General features: G+C 34.6%; 1 protein-coding gene across 1 annotated transcript; it reads left to right on the top strand.

The window, feature by feature from the left end:
* Positions 1-117: 117 nt before the first annotated feature.
* Positions 118-27,888, top strand: cckbrb (cholecystokinin B receptor b). The gene is made up of 5 exons (XM_088913335.1): positions 118-706; positions 13,837-14,088; positions 19,740-20,001; positions 23,283-23,410; positions 27,284-27,888. Exons 1-5 carry the CDS (start codon positions 547-549, stop codon positions 27,811-27,813), a joined length of 1,332 nt encoding a protein of 443 aa, XP_088769461.1. The 5' UTR covers positions 118-546; the 3' UTR covers positions 27,814-27,888.

Genomic DNA, 27,888 nt, shown 5'->3' with positions numbered 1-27,888 from the left:
TTGATCCCTGTTCTCTGCTCTGCATCTGCATTAGCACTCTTGACACACTACCTCCACGCCTCCCCCCACCTCCGCCCGTTCACTCACTCAGTCCCCCCGACTCCCCCCGGTGCGAGTGAGTATAGAAGAGGGTCTCAGTTCAGGGAGGACGGGAAGAGCTTTCAGTTTCATCGTCCCCAACAGATCGAGATCTCGGCATCTGAGACGCATCAGCTCAGTGACAGTCCGCTCTGGTTCTAGTAAAGCGTTCAGTAGTCAAAGGATGCTGAATTTTAGATTCCGTTATTCTTAAAAAAAAGTAGACCCCAAACTAACGATAAGGAAGTTTAACTTTTTAAAACTCGATAGATAAGCGGATAAAGGAAAAAAAAAGGCAAAACGATGGCAACAAAGTTCCGTTTAAAATAAATGCATGAGGAACTTTCATCTGCAGCCCCATTTCATTTGTATAGGAAGTAAAGTGAAAAATACATATATCTATATACAGTACTTTCATTTTTGTGCCGACGTTCACGTTAAAGTTTAGAGCAAATTAAGATTTATAGGATGGATTTACAGAAGATGAATGAGGCAGCAGCTTTGCTGGAATGCATGAAGGTACAAAGCATCCCATCTGCTAACTACACCACGAATTTTACATTGGACGTGAATAATACCTGTGGAAACAGCACAGTAATTCCAGAACAGACACCTCAACGGCCGAAAGGTAAGAAGTGCACTATTATTGTATTATCCTTAAAGCCTAATTACAGTACTCCTATTGTCCATTGTTTATTGTTTTTACTGTAGAATGACTTTTGAGTACACATTTAGTTCATTACATCATACAAGTAACATCACAATACAAAAAAAGATACCAGTACCCAAGAAAACGAGTGTGCTAGTACTGTTATTGAACAAGTTCTACATATTTAGGGGCCAAAGCATTTTAATGAATCACAGCGAAATCATTTAGCAATAAAAGAAATCCTTTCCGTTTTTTATTTTAGCAAACACTTCGACTATAATTGAATTTAGCTGGGCAGATATACTTTGTACTCATTTGTATGTATTATATTAATTACATTTTTGTTATATATGCATAATCTATTTAATTAACTAATGCTAGAGGCACAAATCCAGCAAATACTCTTACTTGCATCTTTCATGTAAACAAACAACAGCAATGACATAAATGTAGTTATCTTGAATTTTATTAATGCTGTTCTGGGAAAAAAAAATCCTTTCACTCTAATAATTAGTTACATTTAGTTAAAATGGCAATCATTATGGTTAATTGACACCAATATGATGTTTGTTTTATGCTTCTGAATTCATGAAAATAAATGTGTGGTAGGACTGGGGAAAGTCTAATTGCTCAGAATGTCCAAGGCAAAGTCACATTGAATTTGTTAAGCTGCGTCCTGTACATTTATACTTGCTGACACACTCACATGCCTTCACTGTGATATATGGAGTTCAATTTTATAAGATGCACTAAGAACAGAAGCATAGAATGGAAGACGATTTGATAATTGCATAACCCTGCTTCTAACAGATAATGAGACACTTTTTGTCACTGTTTCTAGTTTTCTTTTCTTGACTTCCCTTTTCTAACTGATACTGCCTTTGCATTGAATTACATCTTGAATTAAAGGTATACAAATAAAAGATTGAATTACATCTTTATCATTGTCATTATCTTTATGGGAATAGCATATAGTGCAACAGACTAAAAATGCAGTGCAATCCTGTAGCATTATTCAGAGAAGTTAAACATAAAGGTACTGTAGCTCACTTAGAGCTCCTAATTTAATGGAATGAAATTTCCATAAAATCCCTGCAGTCCTATACCAAATCACACTTTAATGGTGCAGAATAATGACTGCTCACTTATTAGAAAGATAAATGCTAAATTAAGTTTTAAATTTAGCTTGTCTCTAAATATTAGAGGTGGTTGACTTATATTTAATCCTACAGCTCATAGTAAATTCAGAATTTGCTCTCAGTTTGAGAGCAAGTTCGGCTTTTCTACAGGGTAAACAGCAAGTATATAGTAAATAGGAGAGTATACAGACTTTTACAGTTTTACAGGTCATTTTACAGTGTTTGAATTGTTTGTCATGCTTATACCATGCATTTGCTTTACTGTTTGATTGCACTTCATGCTTTACCATTCGTTTGCCATGGTTTCACTGTGTTTTGCTACACCTTATTATGCATTTTCCATGGTAGTTCACTGTAAATAATTGTAATAGGCAGGCACACAAAAAGGCACTGTTCTGTCACAAGAAAGCAAAATTATTAAATTGAATCATAGGTCTAAACATACTCTATAGCTCACCTTGTTAATGTATAATCTACAAACAGGGACCATGAAAATGTCAGTAGAGACCATTTTTACACTGTACTTTGCTGAACATTATTTATTATATCAATTATTTTTGCAGTCGTGTATTAGTTTATATCATATAATCTCCCATCATTTAGGAATTTCATGGTAAGATGTTGGAATTTCCATAATTATATAATTATGTTGCTCCTTCACAAACCTTTTCTTGGCACTGAAGTAGGGGATTCTCATTTTTTCATCCAATGACTGTTTTTCATCCAAGATGGAGGAATGTTGTAGATCATCAATCTCCATTCCTTTTCTCTTAAATATGTTAGCATGAAAACATTTTTTCCCAAATGCTTAACCTGACATTTACATTAAAGGTAATAAATATACTGTACATCTAATTGATGAATCAAACCTAAGATCATTTCCACTCCATTAGCCTTAGGAACAGTATCATCAATGGAACAATCTTGGATTTACCAGCAAAGATTCATATCCCAATATAATCACATAGTGAATGTGTTAGTACAGTATATAATTATATTCAATTTTCAGACATACAGCACACAGAACATGAACTGGTAAATTTATTTTTGGTAAATGTGAGGTATTGCAGAACATTACTCAAACAATTCTTCTAACCCCTTTTCACACTACTTTTGGCTAATTAAAAAAAACCCACAAGATGTGGGAATTTTGCAAGATGGTCGTGTGGTGGTTGAAAATCCTGTCACAGAGCTCTTCAATCATGGGTTCGGTTTCAGAGAGTGGTGCCTTTTGTGTAGAGTTTTCATATTCTCTCCATAATTACATGTTTTTTGGGGGGTGCGTAAGTTTCCTCCTTTCTTCTATCAAAGATGTGATAACTCAGTTAATTGGTGTTTCTAGACTGTATTTGTCAATTGTAGATTGTATTTCTAGATAGTCTGCTTGTATTTGCACTCTGCAATGGATTGGTAATTGATGTGGTCCCACCTAGTAACCTGTCCTACTTGCCATGAATCTTATCTGGAATACGTGTCTGTCTGATAATGCATGGTGTGGATAAGTCTTCTGGTAGTTTTCTTCCATAGGAAGAAACTAGCTATACTTTGAATTTTGATACTAGCATTAATAAAAAATCTTGTTTTGAAAATGTGTTAGACTGAGTTATTTTTGTAAAGAGGACATAAAAAGAGGGGTTGTCATTAATGTCATTCATTACTCACTTGTTATCTTGCGGTCATTTAGGATAATGATTTAAAATAAATGATAAATGAACTTAAATATTTTCTTAAAAGTATTCAAATCTAAAAACAATCTAAACTCTCCATTCAATCATTCTTCTTCACAAGAGAAAGAGAAAACCGGTACATTGAAAATACATATAAAGATACATAAAATCTGAATTATTTATATATATGTTATATGTAAATGTCATATATCAGAAAAAAACTTTTCTGGTGAGAATAGCTCATATCTAAGCCATTTGAATGTTTTAAGAAATCTTCACAAATATTTTTAGAAAAATTGGGCATGATCAATGAAAAGCTGCCTCTTATTTTTGAGAATGTTCACTGCTGACAGAAAATTGTTTTATTAATATTGTGTTTTTCTAGTATGTCAAAGCATGCTTATTAAAACAAATGAATATTTTAAGAAATTATTCTATCAATTGCGTTTATATTGTGTTGGAATTGAGAGTCTCATTCTTTTAAAGTCATGATTAAGTCAGGAATCTCTGTGTAAATATTTATGTGCTGAATATAAGCATTCTTTCCACTGCCTACTTGTCTGGGCAGAGTAATTCTTGAAGTGTAAAGGTGCATATTTTTTCACATTAAGACGATTATTATTAGAAAGCTTACTGAAGGTAAAAAATATGAAATGGGAGGTATGGACAGGAGTATCCACCTGGACTTGGTCTTGAGTACATTTTGATGAAGAAGTGCCTATGATAAAATGTTTTAAAGTAGCACTAATGGAAATATCCGAGTTGGTAGCTGAGTAAGCATGTATAGGATGCAAAGAAATGGGTAAAAGTCCGTTCCATGCTGAAACAAAAGGAAAAGAAACACAAAATTTCAGCTGTGGAGCCTTCTTCAGGTGTGAGATGTGAGCTGTGTTCAATGAAGCTGAAACCTCATGAAAATATATCTAAAATCATTCAAAATGTTGTGTTTTGAGAACAGAGCCTTAAGGATTGGTGATATGTAACCCAATAAATGTCTACACAAGTTCACAATTCTATATTTTATGTAAACATGTTTTAGATAATTTCTGAATTACAAAATCTAAAAGTTAGATGCCAATCTATAATACATTTCAAGATGTAAAATATCAGTATCATTTAAAATACTAAATCGTTCCAACTGTTAAACAACAGTGCTATTTGCATAGATATGAAGTAATTATTTGCTTTTTATTTGCCTTTCTCCCATTATGTACTTTGAATGATTATCAAAGCAAAGTGTAATTTGAATTATACTTTTTAAATATTTCAGTCTCTACACCTAATATGCACTATAGTATATACTGTATGTTCCAAAAATGAGTAAATGCCAATATCACCTATTCCAACACTGACATGGAAAGTGAATAATGTACCCCAAATATATGATTGTGGTTAGCATTCATTTTGAGAAAATGTTCCCTTTCTTAAAATTTTTGTAGTCTGGTCATATTACTCTATCTATAAGCCTTCAATCTGAACAATAAATTGCCCAAAGTGTGACTAATGGGAGACCTTTCTATACAAAGTGTTGAAACAATTACTTAGCTATTTTTGTGTTTTTCTATTTCTTCACTTTTTTCATTCTTTTTTATACAGAGAAAATATCATAAAGTATTTTTCCCTGCAATGTTGACACTTCATTCAGTCAGTTTTAAATTGTGGAAAAGTCATAGCCATCCAACAGCTGATTTGGTGTTACAAATTATATTAAATGATCAGAATATTCATGATTTTAATGAATCTTCAGTAATAGTTTGTGTAGGTGATTTCCATTTTTAGTTTAATGTTGATTACTCCCAAGAGGTTCTTATTCCATTGACTAAAAATATTCTAGAATGTTACTTGATTGCTACCACCCGTGCAGTGTACCCATTGACTTTACAACCTAATTAATGCTTAAAGATTTTTTGTGATGTACCGTACCAAAAAACAAACAATGAACAGTATCAAGATGAAGTACACAGTTAATAGCTTTGCTGCACAAAGGGACTCTTCAGTTGAGGCACAATAAGATGCACAGAAATATCTGGAGTTTCTAATGATCTGTTTAAAAGAGAGGGATTCTGATGTGTATAATGGTGTATTCAAATATGGTTTAGACTTTGTAAAGTGGATAAACCATTGTTTAATATAAAGATATTTGTAATGAATAGAGTTAATTAAGTTGAAGTTTAAAACAAAACAGAAAATACTATTTCAAAACATTAAATAGTATTTTATTTTATGTATTTGATTTTAGTTGCAAAAAGTAAGTATCCCTTTTTAAAAAATTCAATAAAAACCGCAATATTTTTATCATGACTATTTTGCGGATCACATGGAAGTACACATAAGAAAGTTTACAAATGAGAGGTGGCCATTCGACCTATCTTTCTTATTTGAATGTTAGTATCTTGTTAGTCTTAAGCTTTCATACAAGTGCTTCTTGAGAGATCCCAGGAAAACTGGATTCCATGATTCCATAACTCCTGGGTAATTTATTTTAGACAACTATTTTTTTAAGCTTGGGCAGCACAGAGGCCCTTGGTTCAATTCCTGGGCTGCAAGGTGGAGTTTGTATGTTTTTCCGAGTACACATGGAATTGGTGCTACCATTCCCTCCCAGTCCAAAGACATACTGGTAGGTTTGTTGGTTTCAGAGATAACTGGCCCTGTGTTAAAGCAGCAACTATTCACTGGTATCTGACTTGTCATTAAAGTGTACAGCATATAACATTGTTTTGCCACCACAAATATACTGTTGTATGTTACTAGCCCTAGATACTGTATGCTCAAATCCCTAGAGGTGTAGTGTATGGAAGTCATAAATGGGATTTCACATTATTTTTGTTGTTTATAATTATTGGTTTGAATTAATAATTATTTCCCTGGTAGAAGTAATTTCACCTTTGTGACTAGAATAGAAAGGTGAGTATGGAGAGCTGGTGTGAAAAACATTATTTTAAACAAGCGTCTTGTGTTCTCTTTGAAGCCTTTTATCTTTAAAATATTTTCCCTTGAGTGTTACCTATAAATGTGAAAACCTTAACCTCAGATAAAGTTAAGGTTAAAGTTTTGCTCAAGGTGGGAATGCTGAAGGGATGCAGTAACTTCATAATGAATACTGACTGCATTCATATGTGGACTTGTTTTGTGAAAGTTTCAAAATGTACTTCATTTACCATAGTCCAGGCATGTAAAAATATTTTACCATGAAAAGACATTTCTTCACTGCTGTGAAATTCTTCTGGTGTATTGTGCTGTACTGTAGAGACTTGACAAGACAGAAAACCTGCTGATTTGGATGCTTCAGGACATCATTCTGCAGTCAGTAAAAAGAACACTTAAATGTGTCACCATGGCTTATGAAGAGATATGAACAGAGACACACTGAGCTAAGAGCTATGATTGACAGGAGCAGTAAAAGCAGTCTCAATATACAGTGAATTTACCCTGCCACTTAGGACCACACTTGCTTGACAATAGAAATCCTACCTTGCTTCACATCATTCTCGGAATAGATCATTTTGTCCATCATTTTCTTTAGCTACAGTTGTCATTTCTACTCTTACACCTTGTGTTTTCATTGTTGTTGTTACTGTTTATTTTAGTCTCCAGGTTTTCTGTCAGTGAATACTTGCACCACAGAACTGAAGTCCCATCTGAACCTAAATGCGAAAAAGAAAAGGCTACTCAATCTGTGTCTGGGAGCTGATTCCATACTTATACTGCTGGGATGTGGTTAATATTAATGAGGAGACAATTTCTTTTTCACAGAGAGGGACTTACCGTTTTCTCATTAAGGTAAAGGTCTTATTCAGACACCAAGATGAGCCCTCACAACTGGAGATTACTTAACTGAATCCATGGTTAGCAATTTGAGACTGGCCTGGGCTCCCTGTTACATCGCTGTAGCCTCCAGGATTTTCCAGATATTGTGGACAGCTGTTAAGAGGTTTACAGAACTGGGCTGTGTCCGGTTGTTACCCTACCTGTCCCCTGGATCTCATTTAAAACCTTATAGTGAGAGAATTAATATGAGTCATAGTAAAATTTTAGAAGGTATTATGTTATTTTTATTTCTATTAATGTAGGATGGATTGAGAAAGACAAAGAAAGCAATGATTGGTTATATGACCCTTCGTTATAAATCATATACAGTATGGCTCTAAAAACAAAAAAAAATGTTTCATTTGTAATTGGAAGAACCAGCTTTTTTTACAAAAAAAAAACAAAAATGTACTCGTGGCCAAAAAAGACAAAATGTTTAAAGACTGGGAAAAACCTATGCAGAAAACAAATGATCTAAGAAGTGAATGGCTGGTGAATGCCAAGTGTAAAAAAGACAACAAAGCATTTGTGTTCTTCTAAATCAGGGAGGTCTGGCAGCATTCGGCCTCACTTTGTAGTAGAGGCACTCATGTGGTTCTAATCCTTTAGTGGTTGCAGTCAGCTCAGCATTGCAACACTTTGCAGTTCACAAGCACATTGACAATTATAAGAGACCAATTAGATGTACAGTAGGACAGCATGATTGACTTGTGCACAATTAGGCTGTAATAGTGATGTGGCCAGATTCGTTTATCCCTCAAAATATTAGCTTGTTTAACCTTGCTTTTGAACAATAAAAAAATGATGATAATCAGAAGCTGAAATTACAGTGCCTCACGAAATGGAGTTGTATGCTTAGTTGCTGAAGAGCAGTAGAGTGAGGAATGGAAAGGATAGCATGATTGCTGAAACTCAAATGACACAAAATGACTATGATAATGATTTTAGCTTGGAAAACATTTGAGGAAAACAAATCCAAAAACTTGAATGCCATTTATTAGTCTGTGTTAATTGCTATTTTGGCCTACTTCAGAGGCTTGCTCAATGAATAAAAGAAAGTGAATCATTCTTCTGTGAAATTGTGATGGGTGGAGAGGAAGGATCCTTATATGACTTGGGGCTGTGCTAATGTTTACAGTGAGAAAAACAAAACAAGCTAAACCAGAAATTAATATGTGTTGTAGTATATATGCAGAATGAGTTCATTTTCTAGGTTTTTTTTTTGAGGGTCTAGTAATTGTTCTTTCCAACAGCACTAGCATTAGTTTTTTATAGAGGTAATTAATATTATCTAGGTAAGCCATCCCTTACACCCAAAGAAGGCTCCACAGCTGAAACGTGTTTTCTTTCTTCTCTTTTCAGCATGGAATAAGCCTATTACTTGTTCCTTTGCAGCCTACGCATGCTGACCCAGCTACCCACCTTAATGAATATTATCTATATTAATAAATATCCATTGATAATAATCTATTTATAACATTAATATAGAGATGGAGGTAATTACTTAAAATAATTAAAATTCATGTTATTTAACTGTAAAATTAATTAAAATTTAACAAAATAAAAATTGCCTGAAATCTTCAATACAAATACTCATTAGTAGTCAAGATTAGCTCACTTTACATTTTCCACACCGGTGTGACAAAGATATAATGTGTGTTTATTTGATTTTCAGTTGAAGTTTCAACTTCTCATATTTAAATATGCAGATCAAGTAAGAAAATATGTATTCTGGTGTGTGTTTGATTGGAACTTTGATGAAAGTATGTACTGTTGTGTAAAAAAAAATTGCTTTCTATTTAAACTTTAGCAAAATTAACTGGAATCATACATCTGCTGTTTATTATTTTTGTGTGATTGGATAAAACATTTTACTCGTCATAAGCAGAAAGACCTGTCGAGTGTTTCTCATAAGTGCTAATCAAGGACAGTAACAAGAATCAGTGATGAGAACCCTTGTTCTTCAGAAAGACTAGACCCATAATTATGGAAGCATCTATTTTCTTTCTCGCACCTTTTTTCTTGTTCCACTCCTTTTTGCTATTTGGTTTATCTACTCAAGCACATTATACAGTTTAAATATCATTTTACTAAATAAGTCCACTCCTATGGTGGACATGGATACCTCAATAAATCCTGAGATATACTGTGTGACTCAAGCAAGCTCTTGCTTGAATGAATTTAGTGAAAAGCAAATGAAAGTTAAATGGAAAAAAAAACTTTCCACAAATGTTTGAATTGAATACTTCTTCAAAAAAGGTTCCACGAATTACAACGAATTTTGCCGAATATTAAATTGAAGTTTAATGTCTTGTTTCTACTACTATAATATATATAATGAATATTTTATTTCAGAAAATGTATTTGTTAATTTGTTAATATGTATAGCTTTGATCATTTATATTATTCATCTATGAGTGTTGTATTCCTAAACCGTGATTGTAAGACTATTCTTAACTGGTCATAAGGGTAACTGTATCCACTGTATCCATTTTAAATGGCATTAGTACCACTCTAGTGCACAAGGACTCATTTAATATGTTGAGGTTAAGAGGGCAGAGGGCAGAAAAAGAGGATTGAAATAAAACAGAAGGAAAGGGATCTAATAAGGGGTGGATTGCATACGTGACGCTCATTTTCTAAGGCATGCGGCATCACGTTAAGATAAACTAGACAGAAGGGAACCAGCAAAACCACTCCATGTGCCATCTTCATACAAGTTTGTGCAGATTTTCTATATTTGTTCAAATCACTTTGAAATGTTTTACCCAAGGTAGTAGACATTTTAGAGAAGACCTAGAAAAAGACATTTAAATCCAAGGTGTGCCACAAATTGAGAAATTTACTTATAAAGAAAGACGATAGTACTGTATATGTCTGTGCTGTTTTCTTTCTCATTTGTGTGGTGAATAAGACATGTAAAAAGGAAGGTTCAGACAGGATGTTCAAGGTGAACTCTAAGTCAATATTAAAGGGTACATCCATTCTAGCAGGACATTGACCTTAACTTCCAAAACAAACATTGAAGAAAAAGCAAAGTAATTTAAAAAAAAAGATTCAAGGCTAAGCAAACACCTGGCAGGTGTGTGGTGCAGGCAAGTGCTAGTTTTTCCCCATGTGGGTAGCAGACAAAAAATTTCAAGAAACAAAAAAGTTGAACAGATCCTTCAATCACTTAGCTTCTATGTACTTGTGAGAAATCCCCTTACTGATAGAGTGGCAACGGGTTTCGATATGAACTGTAACCATATCTTTCCCTGGATAGCAGTGGCAAGAACCTCACTCAGTCATTTCCAGTTGGCCAGGTGCACTCATTAACCATCTTTATTATTTATCGGCATCCCAACCCAGAAAACTACTGCGGCTGCTACCAATATTATTCTACTATAATCTTCCTCAGATTTGATGTACCAGACAAAAAACTCTACCTCCAAATCATGTTTTAAATGCTTACTTTTTTTTCTGAACTATGAGGGTCTACAAATAGACAACCTCTGACTGCCTCAGGAACTGTTTTTAAAGGACGCTAGAGACTCCAGGTGCAGCCAATTCAGTGACTTCCTCATGAGAATTTGAAGAATGTAGCTCGCCTAAATGAGATTTTTGGTGATTCGCCCATGCTCCCCACACCTGTTTAGCTATAGTATCAAATGGACTAGTTGGGCTTAATGGCCTCCTCTCATTTGTAACCTTACTCTCATGTTCTTAAAATTAAATTTCATTTTCATGTGTGTTAAAATGCCCATATTTGTCATTTTTGGTTCTTTTTCAATTTAGAATCAGCAGTTAATATTATTTTTGAACACAGGATTTTGCAATGAACTTTTATTTTGTTTGTTTTGTAGTATAGAAAGAAATGAAAGGTGAATGTAACATGAGTAATTACACCACTATATAAAATATACTGTATTTTCAGGTGGGTAGCTGCGTCAGCATGCATAGGCTGCAAAGGAACAAGTAATAGGTTTATTCCATGCTGAAAAAAAAAGAAAAAAGAAAACACAACGTTTCTGAAGAAGGCTCCACGGCCGAAACGTTGTGTTTTCTTTCAGAATCGAATAAACCTATTACTTGTTCCTATACTGTATTTTTATGACTTCTACTTTTATATATTATTGTTATAATAACATAATAATAATAATAACAACATCGCTTTATTAACCCTTTACAATTTCTTGCATTAGGAATTATCTTTTCACATACCCCAGCTTGCTCTCCATGAGGCACACAGACAGGGAAAGAAGCTTGGGGTCAGAGCACAGGGTCAGTCATTGTACGGCACCCCTGGAGCAGCTGGGGTTAAGGGCCTTGCTCAAGAGCCCAACGGAGTAGGATTTCTCTGCCAGCTGCGGGATTTGAACCAGCAACCTTCCAGCCACGGGCACAGATCCTTAGCCACAGAGCCACCACTCTGCCCCAAAGGTGGCCCTACCCACCTCCGCCCTGATATGTTATTGTTATTATTTTCTGATATGAAAAGATTCATATGATTTTTTCTAAAACATATCTGAGGTAATAAGAGTTATGCATTTGAATGCTTTCTCATGCTATTCACCTTTTAGGATATATTACTCTAATTTACTGTATATAAGTTGCACAGACTGAATATTAACAAATCAATTTTTCTGATTTTAAATATCTGAATATTAATCATCACGGAGCTTTAACTGCTTGCCCTGGTGTAGATTTCTTTGTCTCTGCCTTAATTGTGAAATGGCTCACAGACAGGTCATGTTCTATGTCTGATTGCACATTATTTCTGTCAAACGTAATATCACTACTAAAATGGCATTAGGCATTAATAATTCTATTGCCCAAACAATTCAATAGTTACTAGATCCCTTTTCAGTTTAGATTTGTAATGTTATTGTCTCTTATTTGAAATTGCACAGATTTTCACAATCTTTTAAAATAATTTTACAGTTAAAAACATTTGAATTATCTTAGTCATATTTTAATCCAAAATAAATGCAATAATGCAAAGTAATGTTGTTGAAGCTAATAATTGGTCTTCATTTAAGAGATGGCATTGTGAGATCATGAGTTAATTCACTACTAGCATCCAAGCAAGCTAAATTGACCGAATTGCTTCCTTTTATTCGTAGCTTTGTATTGGACTTCGGAGACTTACACATCACAGATTTGGACATCAGCATACTTAGTGGAATTTTATTTCACATTGCAACTTTTTTTATCGTTTCACAATGTGTCACACATGCACGTGATTCCAATATATTCTGAATACAATTTTACAGAAACATCAAAACATAGCACCACAAACTTTATATCATAAGAAACAAGACAATGTCAGCTATACAACGGTGCATTTCAAACTCAAATACAGCAATGCAGTCCATTTTTATAAGATCGTTTACCTGGTAAAGCAGTTCAGAGATGCTCCAAAGTCCATTGATAATGTAACAGTTCTTCAGCAAAATACAACTGCGAAAGCAAATTTAGCCAAAATATGTAAAACCCACTGTCCTTACCATGAAGCCACACATTTTCTATCGGCATCATATTCAACAAACAAAATAAAGGACAAAAGAAATTGAGAATGGCAGATGATAAAACCAGGAGTCCAGAGTTTTTTTTCCAAACCAACCTCCTAAAAAGCTGGTCTAGCTCAGAAATAGCTCAGGGGTAGTTTATAGGCATCATGAGTGTTTGCCATGATTTTGTTTTGCTTTTTTAATTCTGTCCATCTGCCAAGTGAAGATCACAGACTCTAGTCAGCTTGTCATCAATAAACACCAGATGTGTGTGCAAAAAGTGTAAACCCCTCTTTTTATAGCCCAAACACCATGAAGAGACTCTTTAGCTCCACGTGAATGACTGCAATACTAACAATTATGTTTTTTATTATTTTTATTTTTTCAATTGTTGGAAGAGAAAGAAAACTTTTCTAGGTCCTGCCTTCATAAGAAATCATGAATATCTTTGAATAAATGATTTGTGAATCAATCTCAAAGTTTTATCCAAGGAAGTAGACCTATTAGAGAAGATCTGTAAAGAGAAATTGACATCCTAGGTGTGCTACAAAATTGACTTTTGAATTTAAGTTAAAGTTAAAGTTGCTGCTTTCTGTTTTTGTTTTTGGATATTTCTTTCTAATATGTGTACTGTGTAGGAAGTCTAAAAAAATATCTGAAGGTCTAGACCTGATGACCAAAGGGTTCCCTTGAATTCAAGACCCAAATCAGGTCTGTACTGTATATACTTTCTAAGATAATTCAAGATTAAGGGCACATCCATTCCAAGCAGAAAATTGGTGTTTTTAGGAGCAGGGTCTAACAGGGTTGTTCTTGATTAATCAAAACTGCAAGCATCAAACACATCAAATAACCAAGTTATAAATGGAGACAGTCCGAGTGAATACTTTTCTTACTTCTTCATATGCCAATCGCAATTTTTTTTCAAAAGTAATGTCTTAACATACTGTAAGCCTTCCCATTTGACCACTTGTTCTTTCTCTGATTCTTCCCTTTGTTAGACTTGGACTACTCTGTGAGAATTCTGCTGTACTCTGTGATTTTCCTGCTCAGTGTTTTTGGCAACACATTAATCATCATTGTGCTGATTGTGAACAAACGCATGCGCACAGTCACCAACTCCTTCCTACTCTCCCTGGCTGTCAGTGACCTGATGGTGGCTCTTTTCTGCATGCCCTTCACCCTCATTCCCAACCTACTGGAAGACTTCATCTTTGGGGCCGCCATGTGCAGAATTGTTGCCTACCTCATGGGTAAGTACCAATACCATTAATATTTTGTTTAGATAAGACTTTAAGAGGTGTCTGTGAACAGAAAAAAAAATGTTAGATATTGCATATTTATATGAATGCAAATAGTGCCCAGCAAAAATATTCATACCCTTCCAATGATGTCCCATTTTGTTCAATTGCAAACTACAAAGTACATGTTTATAATCAAACTCTAATGTTGACAATGAACAATTTTATCTGTAAAAGATATTAAAAGTCAACAAAAATTCTAAAAACAAATCCAAAACTATAATATTTGATTGCATATGCATTCATTTCCTACAAAAAACCCAAGTCATTTCAGGTGCTCAGAATTAATTTGATCATACAATTAGAAGAATAGTTTTGTGTACAGTAATAGTGGTTCACATGATTTTGGAATACATTCACCTGTCTTTGTAAGGTCCTTCAATATGGTAGTAAATGTCAAGCAATGATTTTACCATGAAGAACAAGGAGCTTTCAAAACAACCTAACGGATAACGTTGCAGAAAGAAGAAGGGTATAAAACTTCAAAGACACGGAATAATTCTTTCAGCGTAAAAAGAAGTTAATTACTAAGAACGGGCAGGTCTATCATACCACCTAGAAACTGTCAAGATCAGACTGTCCCTCCAAACTGAGCTACAGGGTAAGGAAGAAGCTGGTTAGCGATGCCACCGTGAAATGAAAAAGTACTTTGAAAGTGCTACAGAGTTCAATTAGTGAGATAGGAGAAAATGTTCATGGGTTAAGAATATTGTGGTAACTCCAAAACTAAATGGACTGTATGGCAACTAAAATCCCAACATGGAGTTTGCAGCATACAGTAAACATGCAGCAAAAGCTTTAGAGGTCAGACAAGAAAACACTGGAACTTTTTGGTCTTAATTCAAAGCAGTACTGTACGTCTGGTGCAAACACAAAACTCTGCATCACCCAGTCAACACCATCAGTATTGTAAGGCATGGTGGTTTTATGGGGATGCTTTTCAGGGACTGAAAAAACTGAGGAAAAAATGGATGGAGCAAAGTATAGGCAAATCATAGAGGAAAACCTGCTTTAGTCTGTTAAAGACCTAAAACTAGAATGCAAATTCACCTATCGGCAGGACAATAACCCAAAGCACAAAGCCAAAATACACTGGAGTGGTTTAACAAGTAGGAGATCCACTGAATGTTCTAATGTGATATAAATTATATGTCAACCCTTGAAAATTGCTATCCATCAGCATACAGTAAATGCAAAGAAGAATTGGTGATCATTCACATTTACATGTGTTTGTAGAGTCTTATTTGCCTTAGGTTGGTCAATACTTATGTTCAGTTCTTAAACATTTTTTACAGTTTATTTCTGTTAAAACAGGGATGTTTAATATTTAGCTTTTTATTCTGAATGCGATCAATTTGCAATGAAAAATTGCAGACTACAGTTAAGATGTGACCGAACCTAATTCAGATGATCAATACCTTGCTTAGTTTAGAAAAGATGGCCACTAGGAATTATTACATAAATCCAAACCTAAATAAATAATTCCTGCACAGCAGATAAAGTATAATTATACTAAATAATCCAACCTCATCTTCTAACCATAATTTGTTTTGCATTACCTTAAAAATATTTATATTGATAATTGGACAAGCTACTGTGTGTTTATTAAGAACATGTTGAGCTCAAGAGTGGATGCATACCTTGATTCCCTGTGATTAAAAACCTTCAGACCAGCAGAAAACCTGGCTACACCACTCAGGCATCAAGGGCAGTCTCAATCTGGCATGGAGATTATGTTTTGCCAGAACCTTTATTGAGCTCTGACATTTTTTTCATACTACATATACAAGAAGCTATGAGAAGATATGTGGCACGTGCGATGCGGTCTATGCCGTCAAGATGAACAACAGGAGTATAGATAAATTTCTATACTTTCTTGCAGAGATCAACTTTCAATATTTGGTCAGAGCAGAGATGAGGAGACCTTCACTTGTTAAATTTAACCCCCTGTAAAAAAAATGTTGTTGGTTATTATGCATTAAAATACTCTAAAAAAATAAATAATAGAAAACATGTAAAATATAGAAAAGAAATGTGAAAATTATTGCCTAAAAATAAAATAGAACAAAAAACAGTGCTGTGGTCACCATTGGTGTCCTGATGCTATATATCAGATCTTGCAAAAATATAGAAATTTCCCAGCATAGCTGCCATGGATCTTGTAAATAAAATGAGGCAACTTATTCCTTCTGGTTGTATTACACAAGCTGTGTATGTGTTATTGTGTCTGGGAGGGTTTAGCAGTACTCATGTTATACTGACTTTAAGACTCAGAAGAAATGCTTTAAGGCAAAACTCTGATATTTTTTACTATATTTTTGTGCTTTAGATGTGAGGCACATGAGAGCCTAGTAAAAGCCAATAAGGTAATTAAAAGCCCTGTACTGAATTGTTTTACTAATTTCTCTGATTTAATTATTCAGCCATTTTTGTAGTTGATAATCGATGCATGTTGAAGATTCACTTTTCTGTTTGTTGCTATTGTTGAAATACAAAGCTTTATGGAAAAAACTAATTTGCTTACCCCATGGTGTTCAAATGAAGAGTCAGTTGTTTCTATCACAAGACAACTTGGCAGGTTATCTAATTTATCTCTCGTGTAACTCATGCATGGCTGACTGCAGACTAGCCTTGTTTGCAACGTATAATTTAGGTAAAATGAGTTTTCCCCCAATGCATAAAGATAATAGTTTTTCATACTCTTCTCCTGGTGAACTAAAGCTTTTCTAAGAGAAGATGGTTAGAATGTTTTACATTATCTCATCTGAAACCTTTTCTTGCTTTTCAATGGTGCATCTTGCAACAGAGTAATGCTGGTTTTGTATTTTTTCCAAAAGTCTTGGTTCTTTGACGTCATAGTGACACAAACTCTTACTTTAATACTTCAAGTTTCCCTGCACTTTTAAATTGAAGCTAAAGCTCACCTGCTACAAGACAGGATTTCAAGGTCAACTCAGTAGAAGGTTAGTTAAAAATAAAAGTTGAATTTCTCTCACTGGAGGACACTGAGAAATAAGTAATTCATGGGAGTTTATTGGATGGACATTGGAATTGACATCAGTCTTCTTTAGTGCTCTAAAATGTTCCATTACACCCATTTGTTTTTGTTGTAAAGAAGATGCATTGTTGAGGAAAAGTAGTTTATGTGATGTTAGCTTTTAACATGAAAAGATTAGGTCACAAACCCTCAAATTATTATTGTTTAGGAGAAATAGTGAATCGTTTCAAATGAGTGCTTTCCTTAAAATCCACTGTTTATGTAACTAACATACCTTGCTCAATATTGTTTAGTAGAGCACCGATTCAATAATGACAAAGACAGTGCATTTGGTCAGGCCAGTGTGTTTTGAGGGACAACAGCCTCACCATGTGGATCTCCCTACAATAAACCAAATGATTTGGATTGCTTAAGGGATTTTTAGACTCTTGGAAAAGAACGTAAAAGAAGAATACCACAATGTTTGTAAAGGAGAGGAGGCCATTTAACTCATTTGGCTTTTAGTAGCTAAGTGATGAGAGGATGTCAAAAGAAACAATGCTATTGCCTTTTACAATATGGCTGGTTACTTGTTCCAAACTCCCATAACCCTTTGTGTAAAGTAGTGGGTCCTCTCCATTTTAAATATACTTCCTCTTAATTTACATGTGTCCCCTTTGGTTTGTGTTTCACTTTTGATTCTGATGATGTCCATAGCATTTACTTCGTCTATGCATTTTAGAATATTGAATACTTGAATCAGGTTCCCTTGTAATCTGTTCTGTTTGAGCTTAAAAAGGTTTAGTTCTTTTATCCTGTTAAAGTCGAACATTCATTTGAGCCAAACAATGTAACAGATTGATCTTCTTTGGATGGATTTCAAGAGCAATATCTTTCTTGTATTTTGTACTGTACTGTGAGTATAGTCAGGACTCTTTTCCCCGTAGAAACATCTGGGGGAATAAGCTGCTGTTCTCAGTCACATAACCAGTTGCAGGAAGACAATTGGGCAGGTGACTGTTTAAAGCACAAAGCATAAAGCAGAGGTTTACTGAGTTAGTCAGTGGATATCTCTTGTGTACCATTCACAAGAGGAAGGGGATTGACCGTGGACCAAGGATTCTTTGAGTTATGAACTTTTGGTTTGAACTTTTTGATTTTGAGAGTTATGAGACAAGTATGCAGTTTAGATGCTTGGCTGTGTTAGATAGGGACTTCAAAAAGAAGTTAGTTAGAACTTCTAAAGCTTCACACACTTCAAAAAGAAGCTAAGGGTTTTGTTTTGTTATTGGTTGTGGTGTTTTGATTTTTTTCCACACTGTAAATAAAAAGCACAAGGGTGTTTTTTTTTAACCTTGCGGCTATGTATTTGATGTGCCTATTGACCTGGACCCACCTATTTAGTTGTCCAGAGGGTTGTCACGTATAGTGGGGGATGTGGGAATATGTTGTGGTCTAGGAATCAGCACATTATTTTTGGCTGTATGGTGCAAGTGCAATTGGATTCCTGTTGCTGGTCAAGCAATTGAGAGCAGCAGCTCAATGTTTTAAATTAGGCACTGCCTCTGTATTTTGATTTGATTTACATCCTTTAACTATATATCTTAACATTCTTTTTACTTTTACACTGCTTCCTCACATTGTCTAGAAGAAGAAAGCTATGTGTCACTATAAACCTTGGTCTTTTTTATAAGCAGCCTCTACAAGCTCAATGGTTCCTATTTTATAATTATTAAATGTTTTTGGCACCTGAAACATAACAACTCTTCACTTGTCTACATTGTCACCTGTAGCCATTTCCCCATGATGCAAAGATTATCTAGATTTTCTAGATTATCTGGATTTCTAACCATACTGGGTGCTACTGATTGCATTTGTGTAACACTGTCATTACCCCAGGAAAAAGGGCATATATTTTATAATAATATTGACAACATATTTAAAACATATAGGAATATACAGTATACAGTATTTAGTGTGTGGATTATTTAATTAAAAAATACACAGCTTCCAGCACAAAGTTTATGTAGAAATGTCTGTAACACTAAGAACTATTTTCTCTTTGCACAGTTTTATTTTTTATTATTTTGTGTTCCACATTCAAATTAAACAAATTTAAGACTTTATGATTTGCATTTACAAAACATCAGAGAGCCAGTTATTGATGTTCATCACAGCTGGCACTACATGGCTTTATATCAGATTCAAACTCCTCATTTAAGTCTTGAATAACGTCTGTTATGTTCAGTCTGTAGTAGTTCCCGATCTTATCCTCACGCAAACATTAGCCTAATCTAACCTAATCTCTGCCTGACCTTCTTTCTTGTTCTTCTATACAGCTCTTCTGATCCCATTTTATTATCTGGGCTCTCTTTTCAGTTTAGTGACATGCAACGAGGGTCCAAAACACTAATTATAGTATCACTGTTTAGTGAAGTGGACTTTACGTTTTCTACATATCTCAAACATATATTACCTTTGTCTTATTAAGAAGAGAAATAAAAAAACAGCACAGGACATATTGGATAAGAAGCTATTCTAAAAATATTGTGTTTCTTGTTCACCTTGCTGAAACACTACATAGAAGACGTGAATGTAATATTTCTCATCATCCTCTTTTTTGCAGGAATCTCAGTGAGTGTCTCTACATTTAGTCTGGTGGCGATAGCAATAGAGAGATACAGTGCTATCTGCAACCCTCTCAAATCCAGAGCTTGGCAGACCCGCTCTCATGCCTACCGCGTCATCGCCACCACCTGGATCCTGTCCTTCATTATCATGATCCCTTACCCAATCTTCAGCATCCTTAATATGTACACTAAGGCAAACAAAACCCAGGCACGCAAATGTCGTCTCATTTGGCCGAAAGATGAGGTGCAGCAGGCTTGGTAAGTGCTGTGAGAACTTGTGCTTTATGTTACTTTAATTCAAGTTCACATTTTTCTTTTATCTCTTTGATGCAGTCTGCTTACTTTTACTGAAAACATACTGTATATTGTGTGTTGAGCTAAAATCAGCTCAGCAACATTCATTATAACTTTTTTGTTTCGGTAAAACCTTTACTTTTCTGGAATGTTCCTTTTAATTCTCATGCTTTGCTCCAAAAAACAGCATCAGTTTCCACCCCTGTTTTTAGTTTCCCATATGAAAGTCATGCTGTGAAATACCTGACAGCCTTGGCAGATACCACCATAGTTTCCAATGCATAACAGCTGTTTTCCAGAATTAAACTACAAAACGAATTAACGGCTAGACAAAAATTATTTTAAACCATTCCTAATGCTGGGAGATTTTTTTGTGCTGTAAAAGTACCTAGGCACACTCAAGTGTCTACTTAGATAAAGACGTAATTTAAAGAAAAATCATTTTAATATCTAAAGTTAAGACTAATATATATAAAAATAAAAATTAGCTTTGTATGCAAAATGTGTTTGTGTTTGTGCTTGTGATTAGAAAAGTGATGGCATGTAGCTTCTTTTTCTGTAATACAAATTCCATGTCCAAATTGATTGGTTAAGCAGTGTATTCAAGTTACTAGGTAACATGGGATCTCATTACTCATCCCTCATTCTCTTGTGGGGTAAGGCAGTACTTCAGTGCGATTCTGACAAAGATAGTTGAATGTTTGTGAAATTTGTAGGTTAATTGGACAATTTCTAAATTATTTTTAAATAGCATATTTAGAATTCACAATCCATAGCAAATTGGACATCAAGGTACAATACATAAACAACAACAATTCTCTTAGTAATAGTACATTTCAGTTTAAATGCAGAATCTAATCATATGATGTCCATTTAAAAACAGTCAAAAAACATAAAAAACAAAAACAGCCCATCTACCCCCTTTACCTCAGATCTGAAGAATTATGAAGTTACAATGCAAAGTCAACTTGTCCGAACAAGACAGGGTATTAACAAGCTGAATATTATGTAAGTTTGTTTTTTAGGCAGTTCTTGCTTGTTTTGCTCTCTGTGGAGAAGCTGGCAGGCCTCATTTTGCTTGTGTGGGTGGTTGAGCAGGCAGAGGGAGATTCTTGGAAGGCAGTCCATGTGATGATGTGTGTGGGGAGTGAGACGATTCCACAGGTTTCGGCTGGTCGAGTCATAGCTCGTATCTCTGGTGTTTTCATACTTGTACTTGAATCGCATTCATCCATATTAAAAAAGCAACATGGAACACACACAATGCAATACATTTAATAGGTAAGCACAACAGCTGAATTTAATTTTAGTATTAGCAATGACATTTTACATTAAAACAGTATTAGTTTGTGGCATACAATAATCTGATTACTTGTAGAAAAGCATCTGAAATATCTTAACTGTGTAAGCCATTTAGATTTTATTAGTAATTTACAGCAATAATTTGTTTAAAACACTGTATATCTATATTGGTGTGATGTGGGAAGATATAAAGGTGTGTTCATTTTCAAATATATACTAAATATAGTATTTGCAGACATAAAAGATGCAGTCATGTATTTAAGGTAAATAATACAGAAATCTTCCACCTACAATTTTGTAGTCGAACATGTTAACAGTACCCACAATAAAGCATAAACAGATGGTTTATGTTACCAATGTCTGTGGAAAGGATACAGCATATGTGCATACCGATGATTTTTTTAAATTCTTGTTAAAGGTCTGAGCTATAATAAATCTTATGTAAAGTAATTAATATCAAGTGGATTAACAATGTGGTTATTATATAAATTACATATAAAACACGGCTTAACAAAATGCCACATTTCAGGCATATGGCACAGAGTTTCTGTAAAGAATTAACTCTTTACTTAACAGAATAAGAGCAAATTCACGTTTAGAGGGATGGCCTGCCCAAGAAGCTTACATTTCTATAACACAGAAAACAGAACAATAAGAAAGCAAATGAGCAAATAGGAGAAAACAATTTAAAATTTAAATTATGTAACAGAACGTGCAAATATCTACAAATTGGTACCAGTAAGAGAAATGTTCTAACTATACAATACTGTACTGTATATTAAAAATACAAATAAAAAGAGAGCAATGATTGCAAAAGACTTAGAAAGCTAATTTAACAGAAGATATTAACAACAAATTTAATATCATCCCACAAATACAGCAAAACTATTTCTAACCCAAAAGCCTGCTTGTTCTGTGTCAACAGAGCAGCCACAAGTATTGATGGAAGGAGAAAAAAGTCCTGCCAATTAGTTGGAAGGTGTAGGAGATTTTAGCAGTAGAAATGCTTCACTGCATTTTTTATTTATTCAGGTTTTAATTGCACTGGCCAGCTTGTAGTTAGAACACAGTTCTACTGTAAACTGACAATACTAAATGAAAGGTTTTCCTGAATGCTCCTTGGGGTTTCATCACTGGGCAGATGTTTATAGGATGCTGTCTGCTTTAAAGACAGGGTACAAGTTATTTTCACCCACCAGAGATGTATTGTGATGCTTCAGAAAGCACAACTCTTGCTTTAGTCTGTGCACTTCTTCCATTGGATTATGTGCACCGTCATGGCCTTTACTGAATAGAATTGCAACTATTGAAGATAAAAGAATGATACAAACAAAGCTTGTTTATTGCTCGCTTAACCTGCTTCCTGGTATGTTTGTTTCAGAGCATTGTAATGTAATTTATGCCCTTCAGTGTTGGTCTAAATGGATTTGAAATGAATCAAATGCATTTTAATGAAAAGACTCTACAACAGCCTGAGATAATTCTCTTTCATTTCTGGCAATAAAAGATTGTTTAAAAAGGATTTGAATGAAATCAAAATGAAAAGGATACCCAAAGTTAATTAAAATTTTAAAAGCCTGGTAATGTATAATAGGATCTTTAGGCTTGAAGAATTTTCATTTTATTTTACAGTGTTATAGTATATTCCTTTAATAATGACCTCATTAGAAAGCATACCTGTCCTATGACAAGCATCCGCACAGTGCAATACCTACAGTATGTATATCCTGTTTCCTTTACTACCTTTCAGCAGAGGTTCACCCTGAATTGTAATATTTTTTTACTGAAATAAAGTTAATTGATTATTTCCTATTTTATGATGTTTTCTGGTTTTATGATAAATTTCATAAATCACACACATTGCTAGTAAGAAACGTAAATGAACCTTTTTCACCTTTCCACTGAACCTGCTCTTTCTGTTCTTTCTGTTTCTTGTCTTTCAGGTACCTCTTACTGTTGTTTATTCTTTTCTTTATTCCGGGGATTGTGATGATTATTGCCTATGGACTCATTTCGAGGGAGCTCTACCGTGGAATACAGTTTGAACTTGGACAGAAAAAAGAAGCAAATGGTGAGGTCCTATCGTAAGAAATCTTGTATAGAATTCCTAATATTAGAAAAGAAACACTAGAACAATGTAGACATATCATTGCTGCTTTGTACTGGCACCTGGCCTTATCCATAGGAGCTTCTAAAATACACTCATACCCTGGTATCTGAACCTAATTTATTCCTGAAAATCTGTATCTGAAGGCGGGAGATCGTAAATCGAAAATAAAACTTCCATTATTTCTTAATGGAGAAATTCCACCCTGTTCCCTCAAAAAACACTCTAACCATATAACACCATACAGACCATTATAGCAAGCTTAGTGAAGAATGCAGTTCTACTCAAATAAGTCAGCTATAGCTATAAAATAATTAATTGTATCATATTTACATTTTTCACCCTTTCATAATAGAAAGCTATCCAAGCGATTGCCTAGAATGATGCGCATACTGTTGTTGACTATTACGCTGAAGAATCTTTTTCTCTTTCTTAGGGTCCATAATGAACAGCAACTACAAAACTAACACATAAAAACACTTTGAAAATGAGAACACAAGCTTTCACTGTGATCGTAAAAAAAGCACTGCTGCCTCACGGTGTCCTTAATCACAATGCCTTGCGTACGCCTGGAAACAGACAGCTGTTCGGTGGCACTGAATTCAACTGTTCGAAGAAGGTTCTCGACCAAAATTGGTCACTTTCGAGCTTCAAAGTTCAAATTAGTGAAATTTTCTTCTTATAACGAATTACAAGGTACAAATTCTTCATGTTTGGATTAGCGAAAATTCTTATACAGAATGTTCTTATACTAGGGTATGAATGTACTGTAATCTAAATCACTACAATGATTATGAATAAATATGACTAGTGATGAACATATATGAAAATATTAATGAAATAGCTAATGTAATTCTAGTAGGCAGAGCACATGAAACAGAAGGCAGTTTTCACATAAAAAATAATCTTTCTCGTCCATCTGATTAGTTTTTGACTTGTTTGCAGAAGAATGTTGGTCAAAGTTCACGTTTTCACTTAATAATTCTGAAGCCTTTGATGGTTGGTAGCTTTTAAGATCGCAAAAATAATGTCAATATTAGATACATGATGTTTTTTTACAGTACACTACAGTGTACATTACAGTACACAGTAAAGACTACTACATAAGTACCACATTAAATACATAACTACATTAGAGTAAGTTACGATTCAATGTTTCCAAGATAATATTTAAAAAATTGTCAATCAGTGGAGAAAATCTATATTTCTGAAAATCATTGAAAATTGAAAATTTTTGAAAATTTTAAAACAATTTAGCACCTAAAAAATAAAATGACTTTGGATCACTGTTGTATGGTCATATCCTGACCATGATCTTGTTGCAGTTTTGAGACTGCAATATTGCATATTTTACCTGACACTGTATAGTTTGTATCAGCAAATTTCCATAGGCACTAAAGGTATTCTGTATGAAGATACTGTATGTGGTGTTAACAAAAATAATAGAAGTCTGATATTAAGGTCAGGTGGTGATATTAAGATCTTATACTGTTTATTTCAACGTTTATGTAAAGATGCACCAAAACCTCTGCAGATGCTATTTGAAAAGAACACAGAGAAATGTTCCTTATCTGCTCAGAGCTAGTGCAGTTCTGATGATCATTATTTTAAACATATTTTGAGTCTTATTCATAAGCCATACAGTACTATTCTATTGTGATAGAGGCTGTTACTCTTTTTTTCTTCAATTTAAAAATGTGATTTTAAAATAATTATTTTTATTTTCCATTGGTTAGACCCACCAATTTGGATTTAGAGACAATATGTCTTGCAAAGCCATTAGATATATGACTATTGCTGTTTATTCCCCCTAAACTTATTTTTACTACCAAGATTTGGGATGCATTATATTTAACTACTAAGATGGAACACTGCAATATATTTATATGATGCAGTTTAATAAAAAATACTGTTTTACACAACAATTTCACAACATTTATGAATGTTTCAAGCATTTTAACTTTTGAAATGTTAGAATCTTTATTAATTTATTTATTCTGAAATGTAAAATATTTATTTGCATGCGTAGAACATCAAGGAATTCAAAAGTGTCTGTTAGCAGCTGTTATGAAACGTGACAATCTGCACTATTGCAAGGCACTTTGTGATTTATTCCCCTGATGGTAATCACACATTCTAAAGAAAGCTGCTCAGAAAAGTTAAATATTTAAAGCAAAGCCAGGTCAGAAAGGATATATGCATGCTATGATAACAGAGAGATTGTTTTTTTTTAAATAACACTTAATACCTTACACAGCATGTACAGGAGCAAGTACACTGAGAAACAGCCTTTTGTTTCTCAGTATGTATGGGGAATAAGTATCATATACAGCTATTAAAAAAAGACGAAGATACTAATTACTCAAACTCTGTTTGCACATGTATTCATTTTATTTTGTGTTTATACCTCATGTGCCAAAGAGGAATGTAACAATGCTCAGGTGTACTTCATGGTCCAATAATTTACGTTTCAATTTTGAATTATGACATTTCTATTTCCTCAACAGTATGATTGCTTGACATTTTCAGATATTTCTTCATTGAATGAATCATCAGTACATCTCACGGAGGTTCTCAGACATTTTTAGAATACAATTTCAATTGCAGTATTTGTTGATGGCCAGTCTGGTCCTGACTACATGTCAACACGATGAAAACCACCACTGAGACTGTGAGAACTGAATTCACAGACAGAACATGCCAGGACTGCTCAGGGCTCCTGAACAAGAAGTGCTGCCAAATTTTTAATTAAAAAGTATAATTTTTAATATATAGAAAAACAGAGATATCAGAAAAAAAAATCCTATATTTTTCCCAAACATATTAAGACACTAATCAGAAATGATCGCGGTTTGATGTAGTCAAGCAGTCCTTTATAATGTCTTTGTAGAATGAATTAGTTTTTTTTAATCAGAGTAGAATATAGTATCCTTTTTTTAATTTTTACTATGGTTCCACAGTTATTTTTGCCTGTTTAAAGTCAACCTTTAAATAGATTTTTCTTTCTTTATTTTTTTTGCAAGAATACAGTATGTAAATTATGTCTCTAAAGGATAAAGATACGGATAAAGATTTTCCTTATCAGATAAAGATAAGGAACTATGTAGGCTTTGTGCCACATGTATGAGCTTCAAAGGTAATCAAGTGTATCATTTCTAATACGCCCAGATATATCCGAACTGAGTTTTGCAAAAAATCCTGTCAATTTAGTTAGTGACCTGTAATTTATAAAAATATCTATATTTAAATGCAGCTCTGGATGGCACATTGTATAGCGTTGCTGCCTCAAGCACTGGAGCCCTGGGATCAATTCCATTTCCAGATTCCAGGGTGCTATCTCTGTGGAGTTTGTTTTCTCCCCGTGTTTTTGCTGGTTTCTTCCGGGTGCTTTGGTTTCCTCCCACAGTTCAGAGACATGCTAGTAGGTTAATTGGCTTCTGTGAATTTGGCCCTGGTGAGAGTATGTATGCATGTTTTTGTGTGCCTTGTGATGACTGGTGTCCCATCCAGAGTGCCTTAAGCCCGTTGCTTGGTGAGATAGGCTCTGGCCTCCTCATGACCCTGAATTGAATAAAGCGGTTAGAAAATGGATGGATGCTTAAAAGAAGTTCTATGCTGAAAAAGGAAATGTTCTTTCTCTATTACAGTATATTAGAACACCAACTCTTATAGAAGTGATGTCTTAAAATACTTGACATTACATTTTCAATACTAAAGTTAAAATCTTGAAACTGATAATACTGTACCATGCAGGTTTATCTGCCACTTCTACAGAACAATGTGAAAACTCTGTTAATGTTGTACTCATGGCTTCCTTCCCTCTATTTCTTCTTTTAGCACAAAAGAATGGCCTAAATGGTCTTGGAAGTGCCTCTCCCAGTTGTGATGAGGGGGATGGCTGTTACATCCAGGTGTCAAAACGCCCCAACACAATGGAGATGTCCACTCTGACGCCTTGTGGTGGGACAAAGCTGGACCGCCCACGTAGCAATACCTCAGAAGCCAAGCTAATGGCCAAGAAGCGCGTCATTCGCATGCTGATTGTCATTGTGGCTATGTTCTTTGTCTGCTGGATGCCACTCTACTCAGTCAATACTTGGAAGGCGTTTGATCATCAATCAGCTAGCAAGGCGCTTTCAGGAGCGCCCATTTCTTTCATCCACTTGCTGAGCTACACCTCAGCTTGCGTCAACCCCATCATCTACTGCTTCATGAACAAGCGTTTCCGCAAAGCCTTTTTAACTACTTTTGCTTGTTGCTGGAAGCCCTGTAGGCGACTGAGAGAGTCCGAAGATGACATAGTAGCTACTGGAGCCTCACTTTCCAAGTTTAGTTATACAACTGTCAGTACCCTGGGGCCCTCCTGATCTGAGAGACTCCAGTTTACCACATCAAGAGGGTTACTAGAAGTATTCCATCCTTATTTATTGGATTTTTCTTGA

The sequence above is a fragment of the Atractosteus spatula genome, chromosome 4 (genome assembly GCF_055471065.1).
Source record: "Atractosteus spatula isolate fAtrSpa1 chromosome 4, fAtrSpa1.hap1, whole genome shotgun sequence".
NCBI classification, from domain to species: Eukaryota; Metazoa; Chordata; class Actinopteri; order Semionotiformes; family Lepisosteidae; genus Atractosteus; species Atractosteus spatula.
Note: the sequence above shows the minus strand (reverse complement) of the source record. Positions and strands in the feature narration are given on the sequence as shown.